Source organism: Ovis aries, chromosome 3 (assembly GCF_016772045.2).
Source record: "Ovis aries strain OAR_USU_Benz2616 breed Rambouillet chromosome 3, ARS-UI_Ramb_v3.0, whole genome shotgun sequence".
Taxonomy (NCBI): Eukaryota; Metazoa; Chordata; class Mammalia; order Artiodactyla; family Bovidae; genus Ovis; species Ovis aries.
Window position 1 is genome coordinate 201,945,853 of NC_056056.1, and position 26,592 is coordinate 201,972,444.

The 26,592-nt window shown below is 43.9% G+C and overlaps 1 protein-coding gene across 1 annotated transcript in view; it reads left to right on the forward strand.

Annotated features, from left to right (window-relative positions):
* Positions 1-26,592, forward strand: part of GRIN2B (glutamate ionotropic receptor NMDA type subunit 2B) — a 528,935-nt gene that overhangs the window by 469,816 nt on the left and 32,527 nt on the right. Inside the window, exon 11 of the mRNA XM_027967851.3 lies at positions 24,847-25,007. Within this exon, the coding sequence (XP_027823652.3) occupies positions 24,847-25,007 (161 nt within the window). The remainder of the gene's footprint in view (positions 1-24,846; positions 25,008-26,592) is intronic.

The window sequence follows — 26,592 nt, forward strand, 5'->3', positions numbered from 1 at the left end:
TTAACCATTGGACCACCAGGGAAGCCCCTCAGTGGACATTTCTAAGTCTATGTCTTTCACCCACCACTGTGATAAAAAACAATTTCAAATATCATTTCCTTAGGCAAGTGATCCCTACCAAAAACATTTTCTTGGACAGTTTACAGACCTGGGTTCCTCTTTAGGCCTTCCCTGCCTTCATGGTCCATATTTATTATTGCCCAGGAAGGGTCTGTCCTTCCAGATTCCCAGAAAAAGTAAACCTAACTGCTTCTACCTCAAGGTCTCTTATTAAAGAAGTGGGAATGGGCTTTAGCTGCACTGCAAATTACTGATGAAAACAGCATGTATTACACTCCTACTTTTATTGTTAATATACATTTTGACTAGTTTAGCAACAGAAATTATGTTCTTATTGTCCTAAATGGTGGCTACTCTATCATAGTTTGTCTTCTAATAAAGGAAAGACTGATGTTCCCCGATCACTCCTTGCCATTTAAAAGATTACCAGAAAATCAAGTTTGATGTGGGTTGGAGAGAACCTGAAACCCAGCGGTTTCCTTCCCTGAAGCTCCTAGTCTCAGTTGCTAAGCCAGGGAGCTCTCTCCCCGCTTTCTGCACCACTTAGGGTGTCTGCTGTCCGTGTCACGCTGAACACACACTGTGTTATTGCACCTTATCTTGGGCATCTCTGTGATGCAAACCTAATGTGATGGTGTTCTCTAAACAGTCTGTTTCACTGACTTTCAGTCCTCATGTCTACTTCTCATTTATTCATTCAGCTGCTGCTGCTGCTGCTAAGTCGCTTCAGTCGTGTCTGACCCTGTGCGACTCCATAGACAGCAGCCCACCAGGCTCCCCCGTCCCTGGGATTCTCCAGGCAAGATCACTGGAGTGGGTTGCCATTTCCTTCTCCAATGCATGAAAGTGAAAAGTGAAAGTGAAGTCTCTCAGTCGTGTCCGACTCTTAGCGACCCCACAGACTGCAGCCCAACCAGGCTCCTCCGTCCGTGGGATTTTCCGGGCAAGAACGCTGGAGTGGGGTGCCATTTCCTCAGCAGTAATCATAAATCTCTCCCACTGGCCCATCACAGGGCCTGACCAGGTCCTTCCCACCTGCCATGTTTCTCTTTAGCTTCACATTACAGGCTCCCCATTTGAATAGCAGCACCATGTTGTCAGCGCATGTCGCTTGTGGTCCACGAGGGCCCCACGATACTTTCTGACCGTCCTTTGACAGAGCCAGTTCCTGCCCCTTCTTGCTCTGGGACTGTGTGATTTTACATCCTGTGAAAGTTCCTTTGTACACTCTCTAATTGAACTGTATCCCTTTAATATCTTCTTTCCTCATGCCAGACTTACTACTTTGGGGTTTAATTCTATTTCCAAATGGCCAGCCATCCAATCCAATTTAGTGTCATCGCAGATTTAAGGAGCAAGTTTACCATTCCATCATCTAAGTAATTAAAGAAAATGGGACCTTTCCCTGTGTGCTTAATAAGTGACCCCCCGCACTCCCCACTCAAGCACTCATGTCTGCCTTTTCACCAGATGTCTCATCTGTCTTTTCATAAAGAGAAATGTCTTTCTTTACAGTTTGCTTTGGCATTGAGTAGAAACTGTGGCTCATACGGTAAAGAATCTGTCTGCTGTGTTGGAGACTGGGGTTTGATCCTTGGTTCGGGAAGATGCCCTGGAGAAGGGCATGGCAACCCACTCCAGTATTCTTGCCTGGAGGATCCCATGGAAACAGGAGCCTGGTGAGCTACAGTCTACAGGGTCACAAAGGCTAGGATGTGACTGAGTGACTAACACTCACACAGAGACTTTTCTTCCCTTCTGTTAATTAGCTCCTGATTTGAAATTTATAGACTAGTTTTACAGCAGGCTAGGTTCTCTGTAAACCGTTGACAAAGGGAACATGACACACGCACTTAGAATCATTGAAAGGACCCAGTGGGCTGGTATCTTAAAAGAATGGTCATGGAGCTTGATAAGGAAGCTGGCATAACTTCCTACTAGGTAGCTGATTCAATAGCCCAATTAGTGCACACATTTACCTCTAATTATGTACACCCAGATAAGGGTCTTCAAAATAGAACTGTGACATGAAACTCATCTAGATTGTTCTCCCAAATATATATTGCAGTTCATAAGCAAGCTACCCTACCAGTAATTCTCTCTCATTTGCTTTATTCTAGAAAAAGTCTGTCTCCAAGCCTGAGATGAGACACACCTTGGGTTTTAAGTGGAAAAATAAATTTTAATGTGTCTTATCTAATGCAAACTTGAAGTTGTTCTTCTGAAAATTCACACCAGACCAAGACTCAAGGAGGAAGGCTTTTACAGGAAAGTGTATTAATAGAGACAAGAGTTTCCAGGGAATAGTGACTTATTATATGTCCCTAAAAGACAGTCTAAGCCCAGGACATCCTGTAGGGCAGGTCCTCAGTTAAGCAGGCACCTAAAATCTGGAAGAGGTTCTAAAACAGGTTTTTCCCTCCCTGTCTGTTTTTCTCTTTTTTTCCCATTAGTGGAAATTATGTTATATGGCGTGATGACCAATCCTTCTTCCTTCAGGCAGCAGGCAGCAACTGTAAATGCCATGCCAGTGTTGGCTCATGCCAGTGTTGGCGCTCTCTGGCTCATCTCTAAGTCCTATCTGCTTTATGAGTGATTTGTGCATGCGTGCCATGTCACTACAGTTATATCTTGAGTCTTTGCAACTCTATAGACTATAGCCTGCCAGGCTCCCCTGTCCATGGGATTTCCAGGCAAGAATATTGGAGTGGGTTGCCTTTTCTGACTCCAGGGGTTCTTCCTGACCCAGGGATCCAACCCACATCTCTTGCATTTCCGGCATTGGTAGGTGGGTCCTTTACCATTAGCACCACCTATTTTTACCATATTTATGATGTTTACTTGTCTCTCTCTACTAGACTATAACCTCCACGAAAGCAGGAATTTTTGTCCTTATTTACTGATATATTCACAGTAACTGTAGAATAAATAGAATCTGGCAAATACATATCCTCAAACATTTGTTGAAGGATGAGTTAATGAATTATTTAATCAATGAATGAAATGAGTGAGAAGATAGTTACATAATTCATAGTGTTCATAGAGTAAACCAATACTTCCTTTTCTTTATTAGCCATTCAGATGTGAGGAACAGTAGAGGATAGTTTAATCACTAATGGTGAGGAAGAGAGGGTAATGTAGAGAAATATTGGATATTTGTAGTCAGAATTTGCTCATCCTGTGATTGCTACTGTCAAATCATCTAAATCAAATAGGTGTACAAGAAGAATACTGAATAATACCACTATTGTGGCTCACTAGATCTTAACTTACAAAGTGATTTCAGGATTTATTTGATTTAGAAAGATTTGTTTGGCAAGATATTTGATTTCCTCCAAAGTCCCTGATTGCTCCTCATCTCGTAAGTGAGCAGGGTACAACAGGCTCTCTGTGTACCCATGTAAGTGCTTTCTGCTTTCCCATCACTGATGTAACAAGAGGGTGCTGTGCTTAGTCATTCAATCGTGTCTGACTTTGCAACCCCATGGCTGGTAGCCCACCAGGCTCCTCTGTCCATGGGAAGTCTCCAGGCAAGAATACTAGAGTGGGTTGCAATGCCCCGCTCCAGGAGATCCTCCCAACCCAGGAATCAAACTCAGGTCTCCCACATTGCAGGCGGACTCTTTACTGTCTGTGCCTCCAGAGAAGCCCAAGAATACTGGAGTTGTTAGCCTATCCTTTCTCCAGGGGATCTTCCCGACCCAAGAATTGAACCAGGGTCTTCTGCATTGCAGGCAAAATAACTATAGCAATGCCACTTGCCACTTTTAGGGGGGAAAGAGATAAATCATGATTAAACCCAGCTTATATGAAGGAATTATTAAAAGTGAAGCCAGTTTCAAAGATTTTTCTGGCATTAAACACAATCTGTTAAACCACTTTTCACCTTTCGGTTCTACTTTCCTATGCCCGATCCACATCCAGCAGCTGGAGGTATAGTGGTGCTCACCGAGCATGACTGACAAAAGTAACCCTAAAGAGGAGTGTGTTACCAAAAGTTCGACTGATCCTCAGCCAAAAGGTTGAAAGTAAATGAGCTTTTGGCTTAACCCTGTCAACTGGAAAAATCAAATCCATTCCTCTCCTGATGTGGTTATTGATCTTTTACTGCTTTCCTTGTGGTTCAGACGGTAAAGAATCCACCTGCAATGCGAGAGACGTGGGTTTGATCCCTGGGTTGGGAAGATCCCCTGGAGGAGGGCATGGCAACCCACTCCAGTACTCTTGCGTGGAGAGCCCCCATGGACAGAGGAGCCTAGAGGGCTACAGTCCATGTGGTCTCAAAGAGTCGGACAAGACTGTGCAACCAAGCACAAGCACAGCAGTCACCATAAAATAGTGATGTCCACCTTGTAGCTGGAGGCCCATCAAGGAGGAGGCAGTCACACTGGGTCCTCATTATCCCCAGGCATAGAATCCTGTCCCACTAATCACTGAGGCTCGTGCAGCTTCTGGTGCTGAGTTACTGCTTAACACATGTGTGGTGACCAGATGAGGGAGGGGATGGAGGGGGCAGGAACTGGGAATGGCCCTGTGGCCCTGGATAGGTCAGACTGCCTAGGCCTCTGCTTCCTACTCTGTACAGCTAGGACGTCACTCAATCGGCATTTCTCAAACTTTGTTTCACAGCCCACAAGTGTCCTTGGAGACATAATGGGTATTCTTTTTTTTTTTTTTTTTTGGAAGTTATTACTTTACAATATTGTATTGGTTTTGCCATACATCAACATGTATCTACCACAGGTATACATGTGTTTCCCATCCTGAACCCCCTCCCTCCTCCCTCCCTGTACCATCCCTCTGGGTCATCTCAGTGTACCAGCCCCAAGTACCCAGTATCATGCATCGAACCTGGACTGGCTATTCATTTCATATATGATATTATACATGTTTCAATGCCATTCTCCCAAATTATCCCACCCTCTCCCTCTCCCAAAGAGTCCAAAAGACTGTTCTATACATCTGTGTCTCTTTTGCTGTCTCACATACAGGGTTATCATTACCATCTTTCTAAATTCCATATATATGCATTAGTATACTGTATTGGTGTTTTTCTTTCTGGCTTACTTCACTCTGTATAATAGGTTCCAGTTTCATCCACCTCATTAGAACTGATTCAAATGTATTCTTTTAATGGCTGAGTAATACTCCATTGTGTATATGTACCACAGCTTTCTTATCCATTCATCTGCTGATGGACATCTAGGTTGCTTCCATGTCCTGGCTATTATAAAAATTTATGGCAGAATGTGTCCTGGGAAATGCCATATCAAGATTAGATATGTCCCTTTACTGAAGGACATATCGGAGCCCACTCCCGTGTGGGTCCCTCGTGAACCCAGAAGGGGATACAGTGAGCACTGTGGGGTCACTGAGCCCCCTCCCAGCACCAACACTCTACAGTCTAGAATGTCCCCTGCTGGGGAGGTCGACTCCATTGATCAGAGCAAGGAGTTCTGCTCTGTGTACACTGGGCAGTGTGAATGTGTGAGCATGTGCTGGGGTTTCCATTTCTCAGTCTGGAATTGACTGAGCTGATCAATGGCCAGGAGAGCAGACGTGTGTTTGTCTCCTCGCCATGCCCCTCCCTGGATTCCCAGCCCTGCCCCGGCATAGACCTCAACTTTGCCATCCCCAACTTTGTGTCTCTAAAGATGTTTTTACTGTGATAGGAACCTCAGGTTGCCATGCTAATAGCTGACATGCTCCTAAATTCCCAGGGCATCTTGACATATGGAAACCCTGGTAGTAATCCTGAGCAAGCAGTCTCCCCCAGACTGTGGACGAGCTGCTGGAGCTCTCCACGGTGAATCCATCTGTAGCATTTACTTAACATCTTCTTTTAAGGCTGTGTCTCTTTGCCAGTACCCACAACTTTCATAAGAATACCTGCACAGTGACTGCCCTCTCACAGGTCTGTCTGGGGGTCAGCATGAGTGGACAGAAGGCCATCGTACCTCTTTGTAACGGTCTCACCTAAGAGGAGGTTGAAGAAACACCACCAAAACCACCTGTCAGGCGCAGGATGACTTCAGGATGAAACTCAAATGCCTCAGCCCTTCTGCCTCTGGTTCCTTCATCCCCATGTTATCAGAATCATCTCCAGCTCTGTCACATTTTTGGTGCGAAAGAAATACCCACACGCATTGTCAAGTCCTAATTTGACAAGCTCTCCTGGGATCACAGCTCAGATGTATTTTTTGAAGGGAAAACAGATACGTGGCCAAGAAAGATGTCCTGCGCTGCTGTGAGGATGTTTTAACTCCTTATTCACCAGGGATACGAGAAGGGCACCTGCTCTGAGCACCGGTCAGTCTCAACCGAGCTGCTCGGTAACACACTTGAGGGATTTTTTAAAAATATAATAAATAGGCTTTATTTGTGCTATTTAATTCATTCACTCATTTAGTCCTTCAGTCATTCATATGGAGAGCCACTAAGTCTCAAATTCTGTTTTAAGCGCTGTCTGGTGACACAGCAGTCACACAGCAGATCACAGTTCAGTCAGTCGTGTCGACTCTTTGTGACCCCATGGACTGCAGCATGCCAGGCCTCCATGTCCATCACCAACTCCTGGAGTTTACTCAAACTCGTGTCCATTGAGTCAGTGATGCCATTCAACTATCTCATCCTCTGTCAGCCCCTTCTCCTCTCGCATTCAATCTTTCCCAGCATCAGGGTCTTTTCAATTGAGTTAGCTCTTCACATCAGGTGGCCAAAGTATTGGAGTTTCAGCTTCAACATCAGTCCTTCCAATGAACATTCAAGACTGATTTCCTTCAGAATGGACTGGTTGGATCTCCTTGCAGTCCAAGGGACTCTCAAGAGTCTTCTCCAACACCATAGTTCAAAAGCATCAATTCTTCGGCACTCAGCTTTCTTCACAGTCCAACTCTCACATCCATACATGACCACTGGAAAAACCATAGCCTTGACTAGACGGACCTTTGTTGGCAAAGTAATGTCTCTGCTTTTTAATATGCTATCTAGGTTGGTCATAACTTTTCTTCCAAGGAGTCTTTTTATTTCATGGCCATAGTCACTATCTGCTGTGATTTTGGAGCCCCCAAAATAAAGTCTGACACTGTTTCCACTGTTCCTCCATCTATTTGCCATGAAGTGATGGGACCAGATGCCATGATCTTTGTTTTCTGAATGTTGAGCTTTAAGCCAACTTTTTCACTTTCCTCTTTCACCTTCATCAAGAGGCTCTTTAGTTCTTCTTTGCTTTCTGCCATAAAGGTGGTGTCATCTGCATATCCGAGGTTATTGATATTTCTCCCAACAATCTTGATTCCAGCTTGTGCTTCCTCCAGCCCGGGATTTCTCATAATGTGCTCTGCATATAAGTTAAATAAGCAGGGTGACAATATACAGCCTTGACGTACTCCTTTTCCTACTTGGAACCAGTCTGTTGTTCTATGTCACAGCAGATCACAGCAGTGATCAAAACAGAAAAAAATCTTGTCCTTCATATGGCTTGTATTCTAAAGGGGAGGGGGCAGAAAATGAAAGAAAAAGACAATTGTATACTATCTTATGGACAGAGGGGCCTGGTGGGCTGCAGTCCATAGGGTCGCAAAGAGTCAGACACAACTGTGTGACTTAGCATGCATACATGTACTATCTGAAAAGGTGTTCACTGCCACAGAGACAAGTAAAACAGAGAAGAGAGAATTGACAGAGGAACTGCAGTTTGAAGTAAGGTCTCTGACCTGAAGTTAGTGAGGGAGCGTTGAGTGTGTAGGACTTCTGGGTGGACAGCAGAGCAGGCTAAGGTGGGAGGTTGCCTGGTGGGTTCTAGGAACTTCCAGGAGGCCAGGGTAGCCTCGAGGGGCCAGCGAGGGGAGTCGTAGGAGTGGAGGTGATGGGGCTGAGCCCCTCGGCCACATCCTCTCTTTCCTCCTTCTGAACATGGAGGCCAACTTAGATTCCGCCGTGGCCTCTGCTTAGGTGTCTTCTCCATATATTCCTTCCATTATTGTCTCCTGGAAATTGGACTGACTGCCAGTGAACATTCCAGCCCAGGCCACTTATGTCCTTCAAGCTGTTGATTTAGCTGCATAATGATACTTAATGCTGCGTCCTTCACCGGCCTGACCACGCCCCGTGCTCTGAGTAGGGCTCCTGCCTGGATGCCAGCACCGTGGTCCGCAGTCACACGTTCAAACTTTCTTTCCATCTTCCCTTGAGACACCTTGCCTGGGTCCCTCTGTGTCTTTGCTCTTGTCTTGAGTGTCTTCACTGCATGTCTGCCTGTATAAACCTTGGCCCATCTGTAGGGGTTGCTCCATTGCTGCTTCCTCCCTGGAGTCTCGCAATGATCTCTACTCCTCTAAACCTGCAGAGCCATTACTTTCCTTTTGTCCCTCTTGGAACTTGGTATATTCCTTAGTCATTGGGTTTTCCTACTCTACATGTTGGCTGAGCACCTACTCTGTGTATCTAGAACTCTGTGCTGTGTTTTGCAGTTAAGGGTGAGGACCCTGGACTGGAACCCTTGTTGTACTAGTTTCCAGCTAGGTAATCTTATTCAAGTTACTTACCTCTCTGGGCATCAGTTTCCAGGTCGGTTACCTGGGGATAATAATACCTTCCTCACGGGGTTGAAGGCTTCTCAGGTGGCACTGGTGGTAAAGAGAATCTATCTGCCAATGCAGGAGATGCAAGAGACACTGGTTTGATCCCTGGGTTGGGAAGGTCTCTTGAAGTAGGAAACGGCAACACACTGCAGTATTCTTGCCTGGAAAATTCCGTGGGCAGAGGAGCCTGGCATGGGGCCCACAAAGTATCACACATGACTGAGCACGTAGGGTTGATGGGAAGATTAGAGAGTTACTATATGTAAACCGTGTATGCATTAACATGGATGTGTTAGCTATGTCTGTGTTGTCTTAACACTTTTATTTCCAGTTGAACTATAATGTAGGAATTGTATCTACTGTCCCATTTCATTTCAGATTCTCATTTCAGAGCTCAGCAACTTATGTTCGGATGATTCCCCTGAAATGTGTGTTGATGCTGATACTTTATGGCCAGACACCTAAGACCTCAGGGTACATACACTATAACGTGGTAAAGTGAATACAGGAATCAGCCCACCTGTTCTGCTCTACCAGCTCAGGGACCAGACCTCAGCAAGCTAACATGAACTAGAATGCTACTATCTAATCTTAGAACATATTTTAGGAAATATTTATTAAGGATTCTAGATGCAAACTTTGCAAAATACAAAAGAAGTGACTGTTTTACAATGAGGAAAAAAACAAAACAAAACTGGTCATTAACTCCTTTCTAGGAATCCAAAGAACTGATATTTTCTTTTCTACAAGCTCTTGTTTTGGCCACAGCAGGAGGGTAGCGACAGAAGGTGAGCCAGTACTGTGCCTTCCATCACGCTCTGCCCTCTGCAGCCTGTCATGGAGCCCCAGCTCCACGTTGAGCTCAGAGAGGTAAGGGGTGCCTTCCCCAGAGGCACAGCATCCAGAGCTGTGAAGACTGCTTACCAGGCTTCTTACAGACAAGGGCAGGTTTCTTTTTTAAGTTTTTATTTTGTGTTATGGTATATCTGATTAACAATGTTGTGATAGTTTCAGGTGAACAGTGAAGGGACTCAGCCATACATTTACATGTATCCATTCTCCCCTAAATCCCACTCCTGTCCAGACTGCCTCATAACATTAAGCAGAGTTCCCCGTGCCCTATACAGTGGGGCCTTGTTGGTAATCCATTTAAAATATAGCAGTGTGTACTGGCAACCATAAGTTCATTCTCTAAGTCTATATCTTTCTGTTTCATAAGTTCATTTGTATCATTTCTTTTCAGATTCCATAAATAAGGGATGTCATGCAATAATTCTCCTCTCTGTCTGCCTTACTTCACTCAGTATGAAATCTCTAGGTCCATCCATGTTGCTACAGATGGCATTATTTCCTTCTTTTTATGGTTGAATAATATTCCATTGTATAAGTGCAGGTTTCTTCACATGCAAATTTAGGTGTGTTTGCCACTGTAGACAACCGCAGGACTAATATTAATAACAAGAGAAAAAAAGAACAAACATGACTAAGGTGTTAGGTTCTTCCTGAATGCTAACTCCGTTTCTGACGGTAGCAAAATGGAATCTTTCTCCAGGTACCTAGCGAGAGAACTGAGTTAATTTGGGCAATTTGATGATATACTTGTATCTTCTAACTACATTCTGTGTTATTGTTGTCACAGTAATTGTTAATCAGACACCTATTCCAAATGAATTTGAACAATATTCTCTCCAATGAATAACGTAGAATGAAATAGAAAACCAAATTTCTTTCCTCCACTTCCATCAGATTCTAATTCTCATGAACAGCTTGCCTTTCTAATCTGTCACTGCATATCCACAGCCAGCTTGTTCCATGGCAGGTCCTCGGTGGCTACCCTGGGCCCCAGGTTTGAAGTGGAGGATCTGTAATGAGATGCTGTTCATTCTTTCTGCTCTTAGAACACTGTCGATATTCAGTTTCAGAGCTAAGTGGTTTGTTTATGAAGTCGCTTAGTTAATAAAGGGTGGAACTCAGTTTTGAATTTAGATCTTCTTAGCCCATGACCCATGTTCTGACTTACTGTTCCATCACTACACTGCCTTTTCCGGCTAAGCACATTGTGCCTCCTTTCCACATCTTCCTGAGCACTGACAGGCCATCAAACAGTGAAGGTCATACCTGCAAGGAGTCTGGTCTGTGTTGTAATCTCACCTTCTTCTCTCTTTGGGCAAACAAGGGGTCACTGATCACCACGGAAGAGGACAGGAACCACTTTCTCCAGCCATTCTCTTCCACCTTCAGGGGTTACTTAGAGTCTGAAGTCACACACGCACAACTACATCATCCTAGATAAGCTGTAGGATAATATTATGGAAGAAATGAGAACCAGGCAGAATAATAAGATAATAATCATGGATGTACTTACTTTACATGGTGGTTTAGTTACTAAGTTGTGTCTGACTCTTGTGACCCCGTGAACTGTAGCCCTCAGGCTCCTCTGTCCGTGGAATTTTCCAGGCAAGAATAACTGGAGTGGGTTGCCATTTCCTTCTCCAGAGAATCTTCCTGACCCAGGGATCAAACCCAGGTCTCTTTCACTGCAGGCAGATTTGTTACCAACTGAGCTAATTTACTTTATAGTTCATAGGGAAAATGGAAAGGTCAAGAGAGAGAAGAGATGCAAAAAGAGGTGCGCTTGAGGGAGGAGGTCCCAGGCAGGAGGGTGACTCATGACCCAGAGCTCCCACTCCCAGGTATTTACCTTCAATGAAAATTTATTTTCATACTAAAACTTGTACATCCATGCTCCATTCATGATTATCCCAAACTGAAAGTAACCGAAATGTCCTTCCATGGGTGAATGGATAAACAAACCAGTGCAGCCACACAGTGGAATTCTACTCAGCAATAAATAGGAATGACCTTCAGATACAAGCAGCAGCATGAATGAATCTCAGGGGTGTTATGAGAAGAGAAAAGCCCGTCTCAATAGGTTACATGTTGTGTGATTTCGGTTGTAAGACAGACATTCTGGAAAAGACAAAACTGCGGCGACAGAGGACAGAGCAGTGGTCGCCAGAGGCTAAAGGTGGAGAGGGAACAACTCTAGAGAAAGAACATACAGGAGTTCTTGGAGGTGATGGACTTGTTCTGTGTCCTGTCCTCCTGCTGGTTACAAGATTCTGTACACGGTTAGGGCTTTCCTGGTGGCTCAGTAGTAAGGATCCACCTAATAGTGAAGGAGACATGGGTTTGATCCCTGGTCTGGGAAGATTCCACATGCCTCAGAGCAACTAAGCCCGTGTGCCACAACTCCTGAGTCTATGCCGTAGAGCTCGGGAGCTGCAACTACCGAGCCCTCGTGTCTCAACTACTGAAGCCCAAGCACCCTAGAGCTCATGCGCCCCAACAAGAGAAGCCACCGCAAGGAGAAGCCCATTGTGCAACTAGAGAGTAGCCTCCACTCACTTCAACTAGAGAAAAGCCCAAGCAGCAACAAAGGCCCAGCACAGCTAAAGAAAAATAAATTTTAAAAAAGATTCAACGCACGATTAAAGTTCATTGAGTGAATGGGGAGTTATTGTTTAATAGGCACGGCGTCTCAGTTGAGGAAGATGAAAGACGTCTGGAGATGGATGGTGGTGATGGTGCACAACAGTACGAATGTATTTAATGCCACAGACCTGTACACCTAGAAATATTTAAAATGGTAAATTTTATTGTTAGAACAGAGGGACGGCTCTAAGAAGATTAAATGAGTGCCAAATGCATTTTTTCCTATGAATAAATAAAAGTAGCACAAATTCTTGTATTAAAAGCAAAAGATTCTCAGATTGGATCCCAAAGCAAAACCAAGCTATCAGTAATGGATTAGAAGATAGATCGATAACAAAAAAGAGTCCATTTTATATATGTGTGCAGGCTCAGGCGCTTCAGTCATGTCCGACTCTTTGTGACCCTGTGAGCTGTAGCCCACCAGGCTCCTCTGTCCGTGGGATCTCTCAGGCAAATACACTGGAGTGGGTTGCCATTTCCTTCTCCAGGGGATCTTCCTGACCCAGGGATCGAACCCATGTCTCCTACATTGCAGACAGATTCTTTACCGGCTGAGCCACCTGGGAAGCCTTCATTTTATGTACGTGATGGTGGTATTAGTCTCTCGTTCGTGTCTGACTCTTAGCAACTCCACAGACTGTATATTGATAAAATGAATGAACAGAGTAACACAATTCGTAGAACTGTACGTCAGAATAAAGGAAGTCAATGATAAAACAGTCCTGTGGAAACGGAGGGCACTGATGCTAGTAACAGCGATGACGGGATACGACTCGGGTAGGTCACGTGCTCCCCGCCAAATTCTGCTGTTCTGCCACCTCCTCTTCACTAGCACACCACCAAATGCCGCCTTGCTGCCTAAACCTTCCCACCTTTTCTCCTGGGTGCCTCAGACGGCTGAGCTGAGCTGCATCTGGGCATTGATTCTTTTTGTGATTCAAATGTTAAAGCAGGAGTGCTGGGATGAATATTTATGCATGGGATTGTCAAGCTTTGCAGACAAAAGCCCCCAGATTCTGTCTCACGTGGATGGACTCTGCAAACAGGACGTTACAATATCCATCTCTACAAGGTCACAGTGCTGGTTTGTCCTAATTTGCATATGCTGATGGGACTCTGACTGAAGGAGAAAAGCCATCTTGCAGGGTCCCCAGCTACCCCTGAAGGGACTTATTGCCACCCTCTTCCTTTCATTTGCCTGCTGTCATTCCCAGGATCTAATGCTAAGGAACTTCGCTGGGCTGTGTCTGGTGGTCAGCACAAAAGCCTGGGTGCCATCAGCATGTAGAACGGTTTGTGTTTTCTTTTTTCCTGGCATCATGGCCTCAAAACTTCCCTGTGAGGACCTGTTTCCTCTCTCACTGTGGGAACAGAGCTGGACGAGGAGTGTCTTACAGTGGCTGTTTAGTCGCTCAGTGGTGTCTGACACTTTGCGACCCCATGAACTGCATCACACCAGGCTTCCCTGTCCTTCACTATCCCTCCGACTTGGCTCAAACTCATGTCCATTAAGTCGGTGATGCCATCCAACCATCTCATCCTCTGTCACCCCTTTCTCCTCCTGCCCTCAATCTTTCCCAACATCAGGGTCTTTCCCAATGAATTGGCTGTTCGCATCAGGTGGCCAGAGTAAGTATTGGAGCTTCAGCTTCACCATCAGCCTTTCCAGTGAATATTCAGGGTTGATTTCCTTTAGGATGGACTGGTTTGATCTCCTTGCTATCTAAGGGACTCTCAAGAGTCCAGCACCACAATTCAAAAGCATCAATTCTTCAGCACGCAGCCTTCTTTATGGCCCAACTCTCACATCCATAGATAGCTACTGGAAAATCCATAGCTGTAACTATACAGATCTTTGTCTGCAAAGTGAAGTCTCTGCCTTTTAGTACACTGTCTAGGTTTGTCATAGCCTTACTTCCAAGGAGCAAGTGTCTTATAGTGGAGGGTTCTTCTAATGGGATGGGACATTCATGCCCCACCTCCACCCTTCCAAACCCAACCCACTCTTCCAGCTTAAATCCAGCCTCCTTCAAGAGCTGTCCAGGAAGCCAGGTTACTTGTACTTTCTCCTTTGGAGTTTCAGTGGCACTGGTGTACACCCTGTGGTGCTAATTTTATCTAGCTGTGCACGTGGTGTCTTTCACAGTCTTGGATGGTAGGGAATTATCTACAATGTTCCTGCTCTCCTTGTTTTCGCTGGCACCCAGACCCTCATCCCAGTGCATCTCCTTCTCGGCTCCTGTCTCTCTCCTTTATCCCTGCATGTCTCAGGGCTCTTTCCAGCACAAAAAACCCAGTCTTGACACTCAGCCAGAATTCTCTGGTTGCTTCTGATAATGATGATGATGACAGTTATAATAGCTAATCTAGTGTGTTTAACTTGTGCCAGGCACTATGCCAACATGTTGCCCAGATTAACCTGTTGAATGGTAAGAAGCTCAATGAGGTAGGTAGCATTATTAGCCCCATTGTACAAATATGGAAACTGAGGCACAGAGAAGTTAAGTGAGTTTCTCCAAGTCACACAGCTATCAAGCGACAGAGCTGGAGTTTGAACTCGGGCTGTTTGGCTCCAGGGGTTCTACTGTTTCTTTTCCCTTAGAGCATGGACTTTGTGCAGAATTCAACTCCCACTGGGACCCGGCACCGCCTCCCTCTTCAGCCCCAATGCCCCCTGGTTACCATGGCCGTATCTGTTAGTCTCCAATAAAGACAAATGAGAGGAAACTCAGCAGGGGCCACAGGACTGGAAAAGGTCAGCTTTCATTCCAATCCCAAAGAAAGGCAATGCCGAAGAATGTTCAAACTACTGCACAGTTACACTCATCTCACACACTAGCGAACTAATGCTCAAAATTCTCCAAGCCAGGCTTCAACACTACGTGAACTGTGAACTTCCAGATGTTCAAGCTGGTTTTAGAAAAGGCAGAGAAACCAGAGATCAAATTGCCAACATCCGCTGGATCATCGAAAAAGCAAGAGAGTTCCAGAAAAACATCTATTTCTGCTTTCTTGACTATGCCAAAGCCTTTGACTGTGTGGATCACAATAAACTGGAAAATTCTGAAAGAGATGGGGATACCAGACCATCTGACCTGCCTCTTGAGAAATCTATATGCAGGTCAGGAAGCAACAGTTAGAACTGGACATGGAACAACAGACTGGTTCCAAATAGGAAAAGGAGTATGTCAAGGCTGTATATTGTCACCCTGCTTATTTAACTTCTATGCAGAGTACATCATGAGAAATGCTGGGCTGGAAGAAGCACAAGCTGGAATCAAGGTTGCTGGGAGAAATATCAATAACCTCAGATATGCAGATGACACCACCCTTATGGCAGAAAGGGAAGAGGAGCTAAAAAGCCTCTTGATGAAAGTGAAAGAGGAGAGTGAAAAGGTTGGCTTAAAGCTCAACGTTGAGAAAACAAAGATCATGGCATCTGGTCCCATCACTTCATGGGAAATAGATGGGGAAACAATGGAAACACTGAGAGATTTTATTGTGGGGGGCTCCAAAATCACTGCAGATGGTGATTGCAGCCATGAAATTAAAAGACGCTTGCTCCTTGGAAGAAAAGCCATGACCAACCTAAAGGGCATATTAAAAAGCAGAGACTACTTTGCCGACAATGGTCCATCTAGTCAAAGCTATGATTTTTGCAGTCATGTATGGATGTGAGAGTTGGACTGTGAAGAAAGCTGAGCGCTGAAGAACTGATGCTTTTGAATTGTGGTGTTGGAGAAGACTCTTGAAAGTCCCTTGGACTGCAAGGAGATCCAACCAGTCCATTATAAATTAGATCAGTCCTGGGTGTTCATTGGAAGGACTGATGTTGAAGCTGAAACTTTAATACTTTGGCCACCTCATGCGGAGAGCTGACTCATTGGAAAAGACCCTGATGCTGGGAGGGATTGGGGGCAGGAGGAGAAGGGGACGACAGAGGATGAGATGGCTGGATGGCATCACCAACTCGATGGACATAAGTCTGAGTGAATTTCGGGAGTTGGTGATGGCCAGGGAGGCCTGGCGTGCTGTGATTCATGGGGTTGCAAAGAGTCGGACCCGACTGAGCGACTGAACTGAACTGAAGTGAATGACAAGTGCAGAAAGGGAATGCAGCCTCTCTCAGGGCCCTGTCCGACTGGTGTCTATCTAGAAACCCTTTGGCTCCTCTTGCCCTGCTAGAAGACTCTCCCTTCATCTCTTAGCCCCAGGGCTTCAGCCTTTGTAGGCCTGTTCGGGACAGCGCCACTTGCTCTGGGCTCCTCTGTCGTGGGCACGCAATTCCGTGATGCCCCGCACGTGGCTCCTGGCCCACTAGCCACACCAGGCTTGCCTCCTTGTCTGGCTTTGGTGTTTGCTGTTCCCTGCACTTGCTGCACTTTCCCCTGATCTTCACATGCCGAATTCCTCCTCTCATCCAGGGCTTTGTTCAGATCCACCTTCTCAGAAAGGCCTTCTCAGGCCAGCTGGGCTAAACTCGTCTTCCTGCCAGTCAGTCACCCTGTGTCCTGTGTCCAAGCTGCGTCAGTTTCTTCCCAGAACGTGGTTTTCACTACTTGAGATCACCTGTGGGCTCGTGATCTGTGGCTGCACAGCAGTCTACCCCAGCACTTGGAGGCTTAAGCAAGAGCCATTGCACTGTATTTCCCCAACTTGTGAGTCAGATATGCAGGCAGGGTTGCCTGGTGCCCCGACTGGAGCATTTGGAAGGTTGGGTTCAGCCAGGCCTGGAGACAGAAGTGCCTACACATCACAGCTCTGACATGGAGCCCATGGGGGTGTTGATTTCTTACAGAGGCCCAGGTGGAAACCACAAAGCTTCTTATGACAAATCCTCAGAAGTCCCAGTGTTCTTTCTGCACATTCTATTGGTCAAGCAAGTCACAAGCCCAGATCAGAATTAATTTTGGAGAGTGTAGGCTTCATCTCTTATACAAGGACTGGAAAAGAATCTGTGGCTGTGTATTAGTCAACTACGCATTATAGTTTATTTTATTTTGGGCTGCACTGGGTCTACATTGCTGCATGCAGGCTTTCTCAAGTTGCAGTGAGTGGGTGCTGCTCGCCTTGCAGTGGTGTCTCTTGTTGCAGAGCACTGGCTATGGGGCATTCGGGCTTCAGTAGTTATAGAGCAAGGGCCTAGCTGCCCTGGGGCACGTGAGATCTTCTAAGGTCAGGAATCAAACCTGTGTCCCCTGCATTGGCAGGCAGATTCTTAACCACTGGGCCACCACAAAGTCCCCAGCCCACTACATTAAAAAAAAAAAAAAAAAGGTTTATTATCTGTCCCCTTTGTTTACAGTATGAACTCCTTGAAGGCAGGTTCTTCCTCTCCTGTCACATTGCATCCCCAGCACCCAGAATATGGTGATAGATACTGTAAATATGTGCTGAATGTCTATAAGAATGAAATGATGAATGAATGAAGATGTAAAGGAATGAAAAACTGAATGAATGTTTACATCCCTCTCTGCTATGTAAACTTCCTGAAAACAAGAGTCTGAAGTTTTCATCTTTGAATCCTCATAAATACAGGCTCTGCACTATTAGATGCTCAGAATATATATTTATCAAATAAATGGAGGCATTTAAACTGTTATCATTAAAAGAGTTGAGAGAGTTTTTCTCAGCACATACATAGGTGTTGAGTATCAGTAGCTGCTATGAACAAATTAATAATGCCGTATACATAGTAAAATCAGTTTATGTATTTAATAAACAAGCAAAATGGACCAGATCTCCACTCCCTTGTTGTTATTCAGTCACTCAGTCATGCCCAACTCTTTGCAACCCCAGGGACTGCAACACACCAGGCTTCCTTCACCTTCGCTATCTCCTGGAGTTTGTGCAAACTCATGTCTATTGAGTTGATGATGCCACTTCCTTGACATCTTGCCTTTTCCCTTTCTCTCTGAAGGGTGCAGAAGGGCCTCTCTAATGGGAGGGATTACCCCAAGTCCCCTCATCTCTGGGTTGGGGTGGAGCCTTTTTCTTGCCTCCACACCTTTCCCCTCCCTGATAGCCAAGATTCACTCACTTTGAGGTCATTAATGTGAGGGCTCAGATAATCATCTGAGCCTCTCAGATGGCTGAATTCTGATTCCCAGCTGCTCTCCAGGAGGATCAAGTGAGATTACAGGTCTCTTAACATTCTGGCACCTTCCTGCCCTTGGGTGAGAGCCTGCTTACAATTATGGCTGGACTCCCTGGGTTGAATCCTGAGAGGGAGTTGGCATCTGATATTCCAGGAAGGGAAAGGTGCCCTCACCAGGTGGCCCCACATACACATGCATAGAGTCCCTCGCCGGTGAGCAAAGGTAGGACCTGGCAGCTGGTGTTTGAGCTGCGGTTGGAGGACTCAGCTCAAGGGTCAAGCCCTATAAGCTGGTCCTCCTATTTCCCTCTGTGGCCTGGAACAACTCCTTGGTTTCTTCAGAGCCTCAGTTTTCTCATCTGTGAAATGAGACTGATCCCCAAAATTTCTTCATTTCTGTGTTTTTGTTCTTATGTTTTTTTGGTGTCTCCTGGTGGCTCAGCAGGTAAAGAATTTACCTGCAATGCACCAGACACAGGAGACCCGAGTTCGATCCCTGGGTCAGGAAGATCCCCTGGTGGAGGAAATGGCAACCTACTCCAGTATTCTTGCCAGGAGAATTCCATGGACCAAGAGCCTGGTGGGCTACAGTTCATAGGATCACAAAGAGTCGGATACAACTGAGCAACTAAGCACATGTTTTTATAATCTAGAGAAACATTCCAAGTTCAAGAAAGCTCTGTAATAGCCAAATGTGACTAATAAGGAATAACTATATAAAATTCCCTGTTTTAAAATCAGACCAAGCTTTTTAATTCAATGCTGGTTTCCTTGGTGTATTGGGGGTCTTTAATTAAAAAAAAAAATTTTCTCAGAGTCCTCCCTGTTCCATGGATTTTAAGACCCCTGGTTCTGGACAGTACTAAGTTTTACTCCTTCCCCAAACCCCAGGGAGCACTGACTGCCGTTCAGGCTAAACAAACGCCATAGAACACCTCACAGCTTGGAGTAAGTTTTATTATCGGGCATTTATTGGAAACATCAGGTGTTATTTGGAAGATCCTTCCTTTTCCTTCTTTCCTTCACCAATCTGGGACAAGAATTTTTCAGAGGAAAAGGCTGGCTTACTTCTGCTTCCGCTCTGGCTGATTCTGGGATGATACACTCACCCGTTTGGTCCCCAGACTGGCCAAGTTTAAGGAACAAATTAGGAAACAGGAGTTTTCCATCTTAGGGGACATAATCTAACATGGGACAGTTTTAGCTATGAGAACTTCACCCTCTTGGAAGCAGTTAATAGTCTTGAGAATTCGCCATGTGCCAGATATTGTGTTAAGTGATCCTAGATATTATTGTAATAGTAATTAAAAAAAATACTTCCAGGAAAATAGGGCTCCATGAAGTTAAAGAACTAGCCCATGTTCATACAGTTGGTCAAAGAACTGGAATTTGAATCCAAATTGTCTGCCTTCAAGATCAATGCTTTCCATAGGCCTGTGCCTCCCATTCTTCTTGTGTTGGCTATTTCTGACTGTTTTCTTACAGAAGATGCTGTCACCATACAAGAGTCTTGCACTGTTGTTATATACTCCTTTATATCCTTAATAGTTTTAAACTGTTTTTAGAGATTTTTATCTTGCCAGTGGCTTGTCTTTCTGTGATCTTAACGGTGCCTTTCAAAGAGTTCTTCATTTTAACAAAGTCCAACTTACTTGTTTTTGATGTTGGATTATACTTTTGGTGTCACATCTAAGAAATCTTTGTCTAATTCAAGGTGACAAAGCCTTTCTCTAATATTTTCTTCTGGACGTATTATAGTTTTAGGACTTGTATTTAGGTACATTGATCCAGTTCAGTTCAGTCGCTCAGTCATGTCCGACTCTTTGCGACCCCATGAATTGCAGCATGCCAGGCCTCCCTGTCCATCACCAACACCCGGAGTTCACTCAGACTCACGTCCATCAAGTCAGTGATGCCACCCAGCCATCTCATCCTCTGTCGTCCCCTTCTCCTCCTGCCCCCAATCCCTCCCAGCATCAAAGTCTTTTCCAATGAGTCAACTCTTTGCATGAGGCAGCCAAAGTACTGGAGTTTCAGCTTTAGTGTCATTCCTTCCAAAGAAATCCCAGGGCTGATTTCCTTCAGAATGGACTGGTTGGATCTCCTTGCAGTGCAAGGGACTTCTCAAGAGTCTTCTCCAACACCACAGTTCAAAAGCATCAATTCTTCGGTGCTCAGCCTTCTTCACAGTCCAACTCTCACATCCATACATGACTACTGGAAAAACCATAGCCTTGACTAGACTGACCTTTGTTGGCAAAGTAATGTCTCTGCTTTTCAATATGTTATCTAGGTTGGTCATGGCTTTTCTTCCAAGGAGTAAGCATCTTTTAATTTCATGGCTGCAATCACCATCTGCAATGATTTTGGAGCCCAAAAAAATAAAGTCTGACACTGTTTCCACTGTTTCCCCATCTATGTTCCATGAAGTGATGGGACTAGATGCCATGATCTTTGTTTTCTCAACGTTGAGCTTTAAGCCAACCTTTTCACTCTCCTCTTTCACTTTCATCAAGAGGCTCTTTAGTTCTTCTTCACTTTCTGCCATAAGAGTGGTGTCATCTGCGTATCTGAGGTTATTGATATTTCTCCCAGCAACCTTGATTCCAGCTTGTGTTTCTTCCAGTCCAGCATTTCTCATGATGTACTCTGCATAGAAGTTAAATAAGCAGGGTGACAATATACAGCCTTGATGTACTCCTTTTCCTATTTGGAACCAGTCTGTTGTTCCATGTCCAGTTCTAACTGTTGCTTCCTGGCCTGCATACAGATTTCTCAAGAGGCAGGTCAGGTGGTCTGGTATTCCCATCTCTCTCAGAATTTCCCACAGTTTATTCTGATTCACACAGTCAAAGACTTTGGCATAGTCAAAAAGCAGAAATAGATGTTTTTCTGGAACTCTCTTGCTTTTTCAATGATCCAGCGGATGTTGGCAATTTGATCTCTGGTTCCTCTGCTTTTTCTAAAACCAGCTTGAACATCAGGAAGTTCACGGTTCACATATTGCTGAAGCCTGGCTTGGAGAATTTTGAGCATTACTTTACTAGCATGTGAGAATTTCCTATATCTTGTGAGATGTGGAATGAAGTTCTCTTTTTTACATATAGAGTTCCAATACCATTAGTTAAAGACTGTTGTATCTTTACTGAATTGCCTTTGTACCATATGTGTTGATCTGTTGAGGGCACTCTGTTCTCATGATCTCTTTACTCTCTCTGTGTTAATGTCCCACTGTCATGATGACTACAGCTTTGTAAGTCTCAAAGTCAGGTAGTATGAGTCTTTCAATTTTGTCCTCCTTTTTCAAAATCATCTTGGATATTCCAGTTTCTCCATTATTTCTTTAGTTTTTAAGTATTCAAAGATATAAAACAGCATCTAGAAGTCTAAAGATAATTTAGAAATCAAAGTTAGTAAAGAGTAGCCCAGAAAACTTCCATAATCTAGCTTTATCAGGACATGAGGCCTTCTGGATATCACATTCCATTTGATTTGGTTAATCAAAAATTGTCATATCTATAGAGAGCAGATTTGTGGTTCCCAAGGGGAAGGGCTCGGTGGGGAAGGGAAGAATTAAGTGTTTGGGATTAGCAAATGAAAACTGTTATATGTACAATAATAGAAAAATAAGGTCCTACTGTATAGCACAGGGTACTACATTCAGTATCCTCTGATAAACCGTAATGAAAAAATATATATATAATGAATGGGCTTCCCAAGTTGCACTGGTGGTAAAGAACCTGCCTGCCAATGCAGGAGACATGAGACTAGGTTTGATTCCTGAGTCGGGAAGAACCCCTTGAGGAGGAGATGGCTACCCACTCCAGTATTCTTGCCTGGAGAATCCCATGGACAGAGGAACCTGGTGGGCTACAGTCCATAGGGCTGCAAACAGTCGGACACAACTGAACTGACTTAGCATGCATGTATAACTGAATCACCTTCCTGCAAAGCAGAAGTTAACACAACACTGTAAATCAGCTCTACTTCAATAAAAATATTTTAATTTAAAAATAATTATTATATCTATCTTATATTGACTACCAATTTTCAAAAAACTAGAATGTAAAAATTTATACCAACATTGTACCTGACATGATTTCAACTTTCATTGATGTTTCAGAAAATACTTTAGACCCTAGAGTATCTCGGTCATTGTAAGCATCAGTTCTCACTGTCCTAACAAAATGGGAAATTACTGATTAAAGAGAGCACATTTGGTTATATTGCTGCCTGCCATGGTATCTATGAATACTCTACTTTTGACTGGGGGACACTATCTTTCAAATATCTGAAGTGTTATAACTGGCAGTTCTATGCATAGCATTCTGTCTCTTCCAATAAAGCATATTCGTATTTACTTTAAACTTGTTATCTGCTGGGAACCATAAGAAGTACTATTAATTAAGGCAGTTGATTTCTGATAAGGTTAGCCATCACTGCTGTAGTATGACATTGAGCAGATAACTCGTCCTCTTTGGGCCTCTGTCTTCATTTGTAAAATTAAAGTTTAGACTAGTTAACCTTGAGTGGTTCATACAACTCTAAAATTCTTTGACTCTTTTGTAGTATCTTTATTTTCTTAAAAATCACAATCCCTTAAAAAATTATTAAACAAAAACTCTTAATGGCAAAAAGCACTGTGGTAAGTCAGAAAGTAGTGATTTTTTGATGCATCTCAGATTACCTAACCCCCCTGCATGACCTTACTTTTAACTACAGCCAACTCTAAGTAATGAAGATGGCATTTATGGTTACTGGTGCTGTGACATTTAGTGGCCCATGAAATCCCCATATTCTGAGAAGCTATAAGTGTCTCAGGTCAAGGGAAGGATAAAGGAGAATGGTTGTAAGCCCAGACAGCTCCAGAGCTTCAGAGAACTCCTAAGTTAGGCTTTTAAAGGTATCTTCAAAGATTTTTAAGATATCTTCACTTAGAAATGGCAACCCACTCCAGTATTCTTGTCTGGAAAATTTCATGGACAGAGGAGCCTGGCTACAGTCCATGGAGTCGCAAAGAGTTGGACACGACTGAGTGACTTTCACTGCACTTCACTTAATGTTGAAACCAACTGGACTTTAAATATCTACATTGGCTTTCCTATACCAGGCCACAGCATATATGACTGTGAACGCCAGTCATACTCTAGCTGATCAGTGCTGTCCTAATAGAATGATAAACTTGGAGAGTATGAAGTTTCCTAGAGAATGTAAAATGTAGGTATGAATTTAAACTGATATAAGAAGTCTTTATTGAGCACTTACTGTGTGCAAGATGCCGTGTCATGTACTTCCAATGCATTGTATCGTTTAATACACACAACAATCTTGAAAAGTAGACAGTACTGTCTTTCTATTATATATGAGGAAATGATGCACAGAGAGCTCCTGTTACTTGCCTTGGTGGCTCAGATGATAAAGAATCTTCCTGCAATGTAGGAGACCTGGATTCAGTCCCTGGGTCAGGAAGATCCCCTGGAGAAGGAACTAGCAAACCACCCCAGTATTTTTGCCTAGGAAACCCCATGGACAGAGAAGGCTGGCAGGCTACAGTCCATGAGATCGCAGACTTGGACACGACTGAGCGACTAACACACGCTCAGAGCTGGTCTTCAATCCATATCTGTCTCAATCTAGAGCTTCCTGACTACCTCAGAGACCAGCTCTCAGAACTTGGTCAGCTTATTTAGAAAGTAAATGAATTTGTAGTATTAATTACAAGAATCTAGACCAAGAACACCAAGTACCGATGACTCACTCTTGGGTAAACTTGATGGAAGAAGGAACTCATAGAAAGTGTCCTGAAGAAATTGCTCTGAGTTACATGAATGAGGTGAAGGACATGAATTGGCTCAGGGAGAAAGGTGAGATCATGCTGAGGGAACAGACTCTCGGAGGCCATGAAGATACAAATGCCCGAATTGTGCATTCAGGAAGCAATATAAAGACTGATTACTGCAGGGCAATAGCCAGAAACAAAGCTGATGTCATAGGGGTGAAAATTCAAGAGATTTCCCTTTATTATGCTATGCCCTGGCAATCCACTCAGTTCTTAAACACAAGAGGGAACATAATTAAAATTGCATTTGCTTTTACAATTTATCCTACAACTCATGTAGGATACATATGGGCTTTTAAAGCATCAAGGAAAGTAAAGAGAGAATTTCTTAGCAAAACATATTTGCTACCCAACAAGTGATTTTCAGGAGTATGATGTAGCTTGCCTTACATCCTAGAGCCTTAATAGTCCAATAATGGGGCCTGGAAGCAGATTTTACACAATTTTCAGAAATAAAGGTAACTAGCCCACTGCAGTTAAGCTAATAGCTCATTCCCATCATCCCTGGTTTTGTGCAGTGTGCATACACAGGGCAGACGAGAGTGACAGATTCAAGTCAGGGGTGGGCAGTTAGAAAGCTCTCAACAATATGGATTAAATTGAGTTGAATTGAAGTTCACTTTCAGATAGCAATTGCTACTCCTGAGCAAGGGCTAATGTTTGGTGAACTCTCATTGGTCCCTTCCATGATAAATCCACAAATGTTAACTTAATATCTCTCCACATTTTCTGAAGCATTCATCTTCTCTGTCTCTCTTTAACTCTCTTTTTAGTTCCAGAGACCTAATGACTTCTCACCCCCTTTCCGCTTTGGCACTGTGCCCAATGGCAGCACGGAGAGGAATATTCGCAATAACTATGCAGAAATGCATGCCTACATGGGGAAGTTTAACCAGAGAGGTGTCGATGATGCACTGCTCTCCCTGAAAACAGGGTAAGAACTGCTTCCAAGCTCAGAATCTTTGCTGTGTTGCTCACATTTCTCAAACATCCGTGGAATAAGATGCACCGTGTTTGTGTGCCACACCAAGTTCAAGCAAAGACTGCATTTGCACTTTGTGGGTCTCCAGGTTAAACTGATGGTATAATTCAGATCCGTGTATGGAGATTCCACTGGTATTATTCACTTGTATATATTTTCAACAATTTTTACTTTACTTGCATGAATGTCACAGTGAAATAAGAATGTAATAGATATAAAAGTCAAACAGGAGAGTCAAGGCTAAAGTTCATGTGTTACACACAAAATAAAGACCTGCTGACCTGAAAGTGAAATTGATTTTGGTGTCTTATGGACAAAGGAGAACGAAACAATGAAAAGGGTGAAAGCTTTTAGATAACAAACAGTAAGAATATGTTAACTGATCTCCAATTCCAACAAAATTGGCACTCTTTGATCCAGCTCTATAATCTAGAGTGGATTGTTCATTCAGAAGAACTCACGAACTGCAAATATGTTGGCTTACATAATCTCAGCCATGGCGGTTCCTTCCCTCAGAAGCCACAGCTGTGGAATAAGACAGACAGTTGAGCCTGAGAGTTGTTGAAGTTTAGGTCTCATAGCTGATTTCCTGTGTTGTAGGACGACTGACAGCCTTTAGGCCTCCTGGTGGCTCCTGTTCGGAATGAGCCTCTCAGAGGCATGTTTACTTAAATACTGTTAGACTCTGGCTTATCATTATAAAGTCATAGCAGATTTCAGAAGGTGGGATCTGAATCTGGGGGACAGATGACTCTGGGTTGTCTGGCCCCTGGTGCGATCACAGTTCTCAAGCCCTTCAGAGCTTTGACTTTCTGATAGACACCCTTCTAAAGGATACTCATGGACCTTTGGAAAAAAATGTTCTGTTTTTTGTCATGCCAGAAAAGGCTTCTTTTTTCTTAAGGAGGGGTAAAGCTAACTGAACTGCACTTGAACAGCGCAGGTCATGATGCCTGCCTTTCTTTCTTGCAAACCTCTCTATTACCTATATGAATATATCTGAATTTCTTCTCCATTTATTGTGTTTAAATATGGACCTGTACCTTCCTGAACTTGCCCCTAGCCTTTCCCCACTCCCTGCCTACTTCTCCTTGCAAAGCACTGTACATACAATGAGATTCTCATATGTTTGGGAACATGAGACATCTGAATTCTCCTGTATGTTGCATTGGCCGTGGCTTCACACATTCACTGTTGACCTGAGCCTATAATGCCACCACCCGCAGCAATTTGCTCCTCTCTTTGTGCTAGAAAACAAAATACTGAAACCTTTCTGACCGCCAAAATAGCATTGCCCATCCAGTACTCCTCGTCCACCTACACTTATCCCCACTCTGGACTGTAATGAACTGAGAAATGAAAAATGTTACGTAAGTCTAACCCATGCTATTTGTTGCTATCATTGTGATGGTTCCTTTTCATTATTTCTGTTATTATTTTTATTGATTCCTTTTTACTCCTTCTCCTTTTCAGACACAGCTTATGAGTTGGCTCCAGGCCCAACTTGCATTCTCATCATTCCCAACAGGAGGGAAAA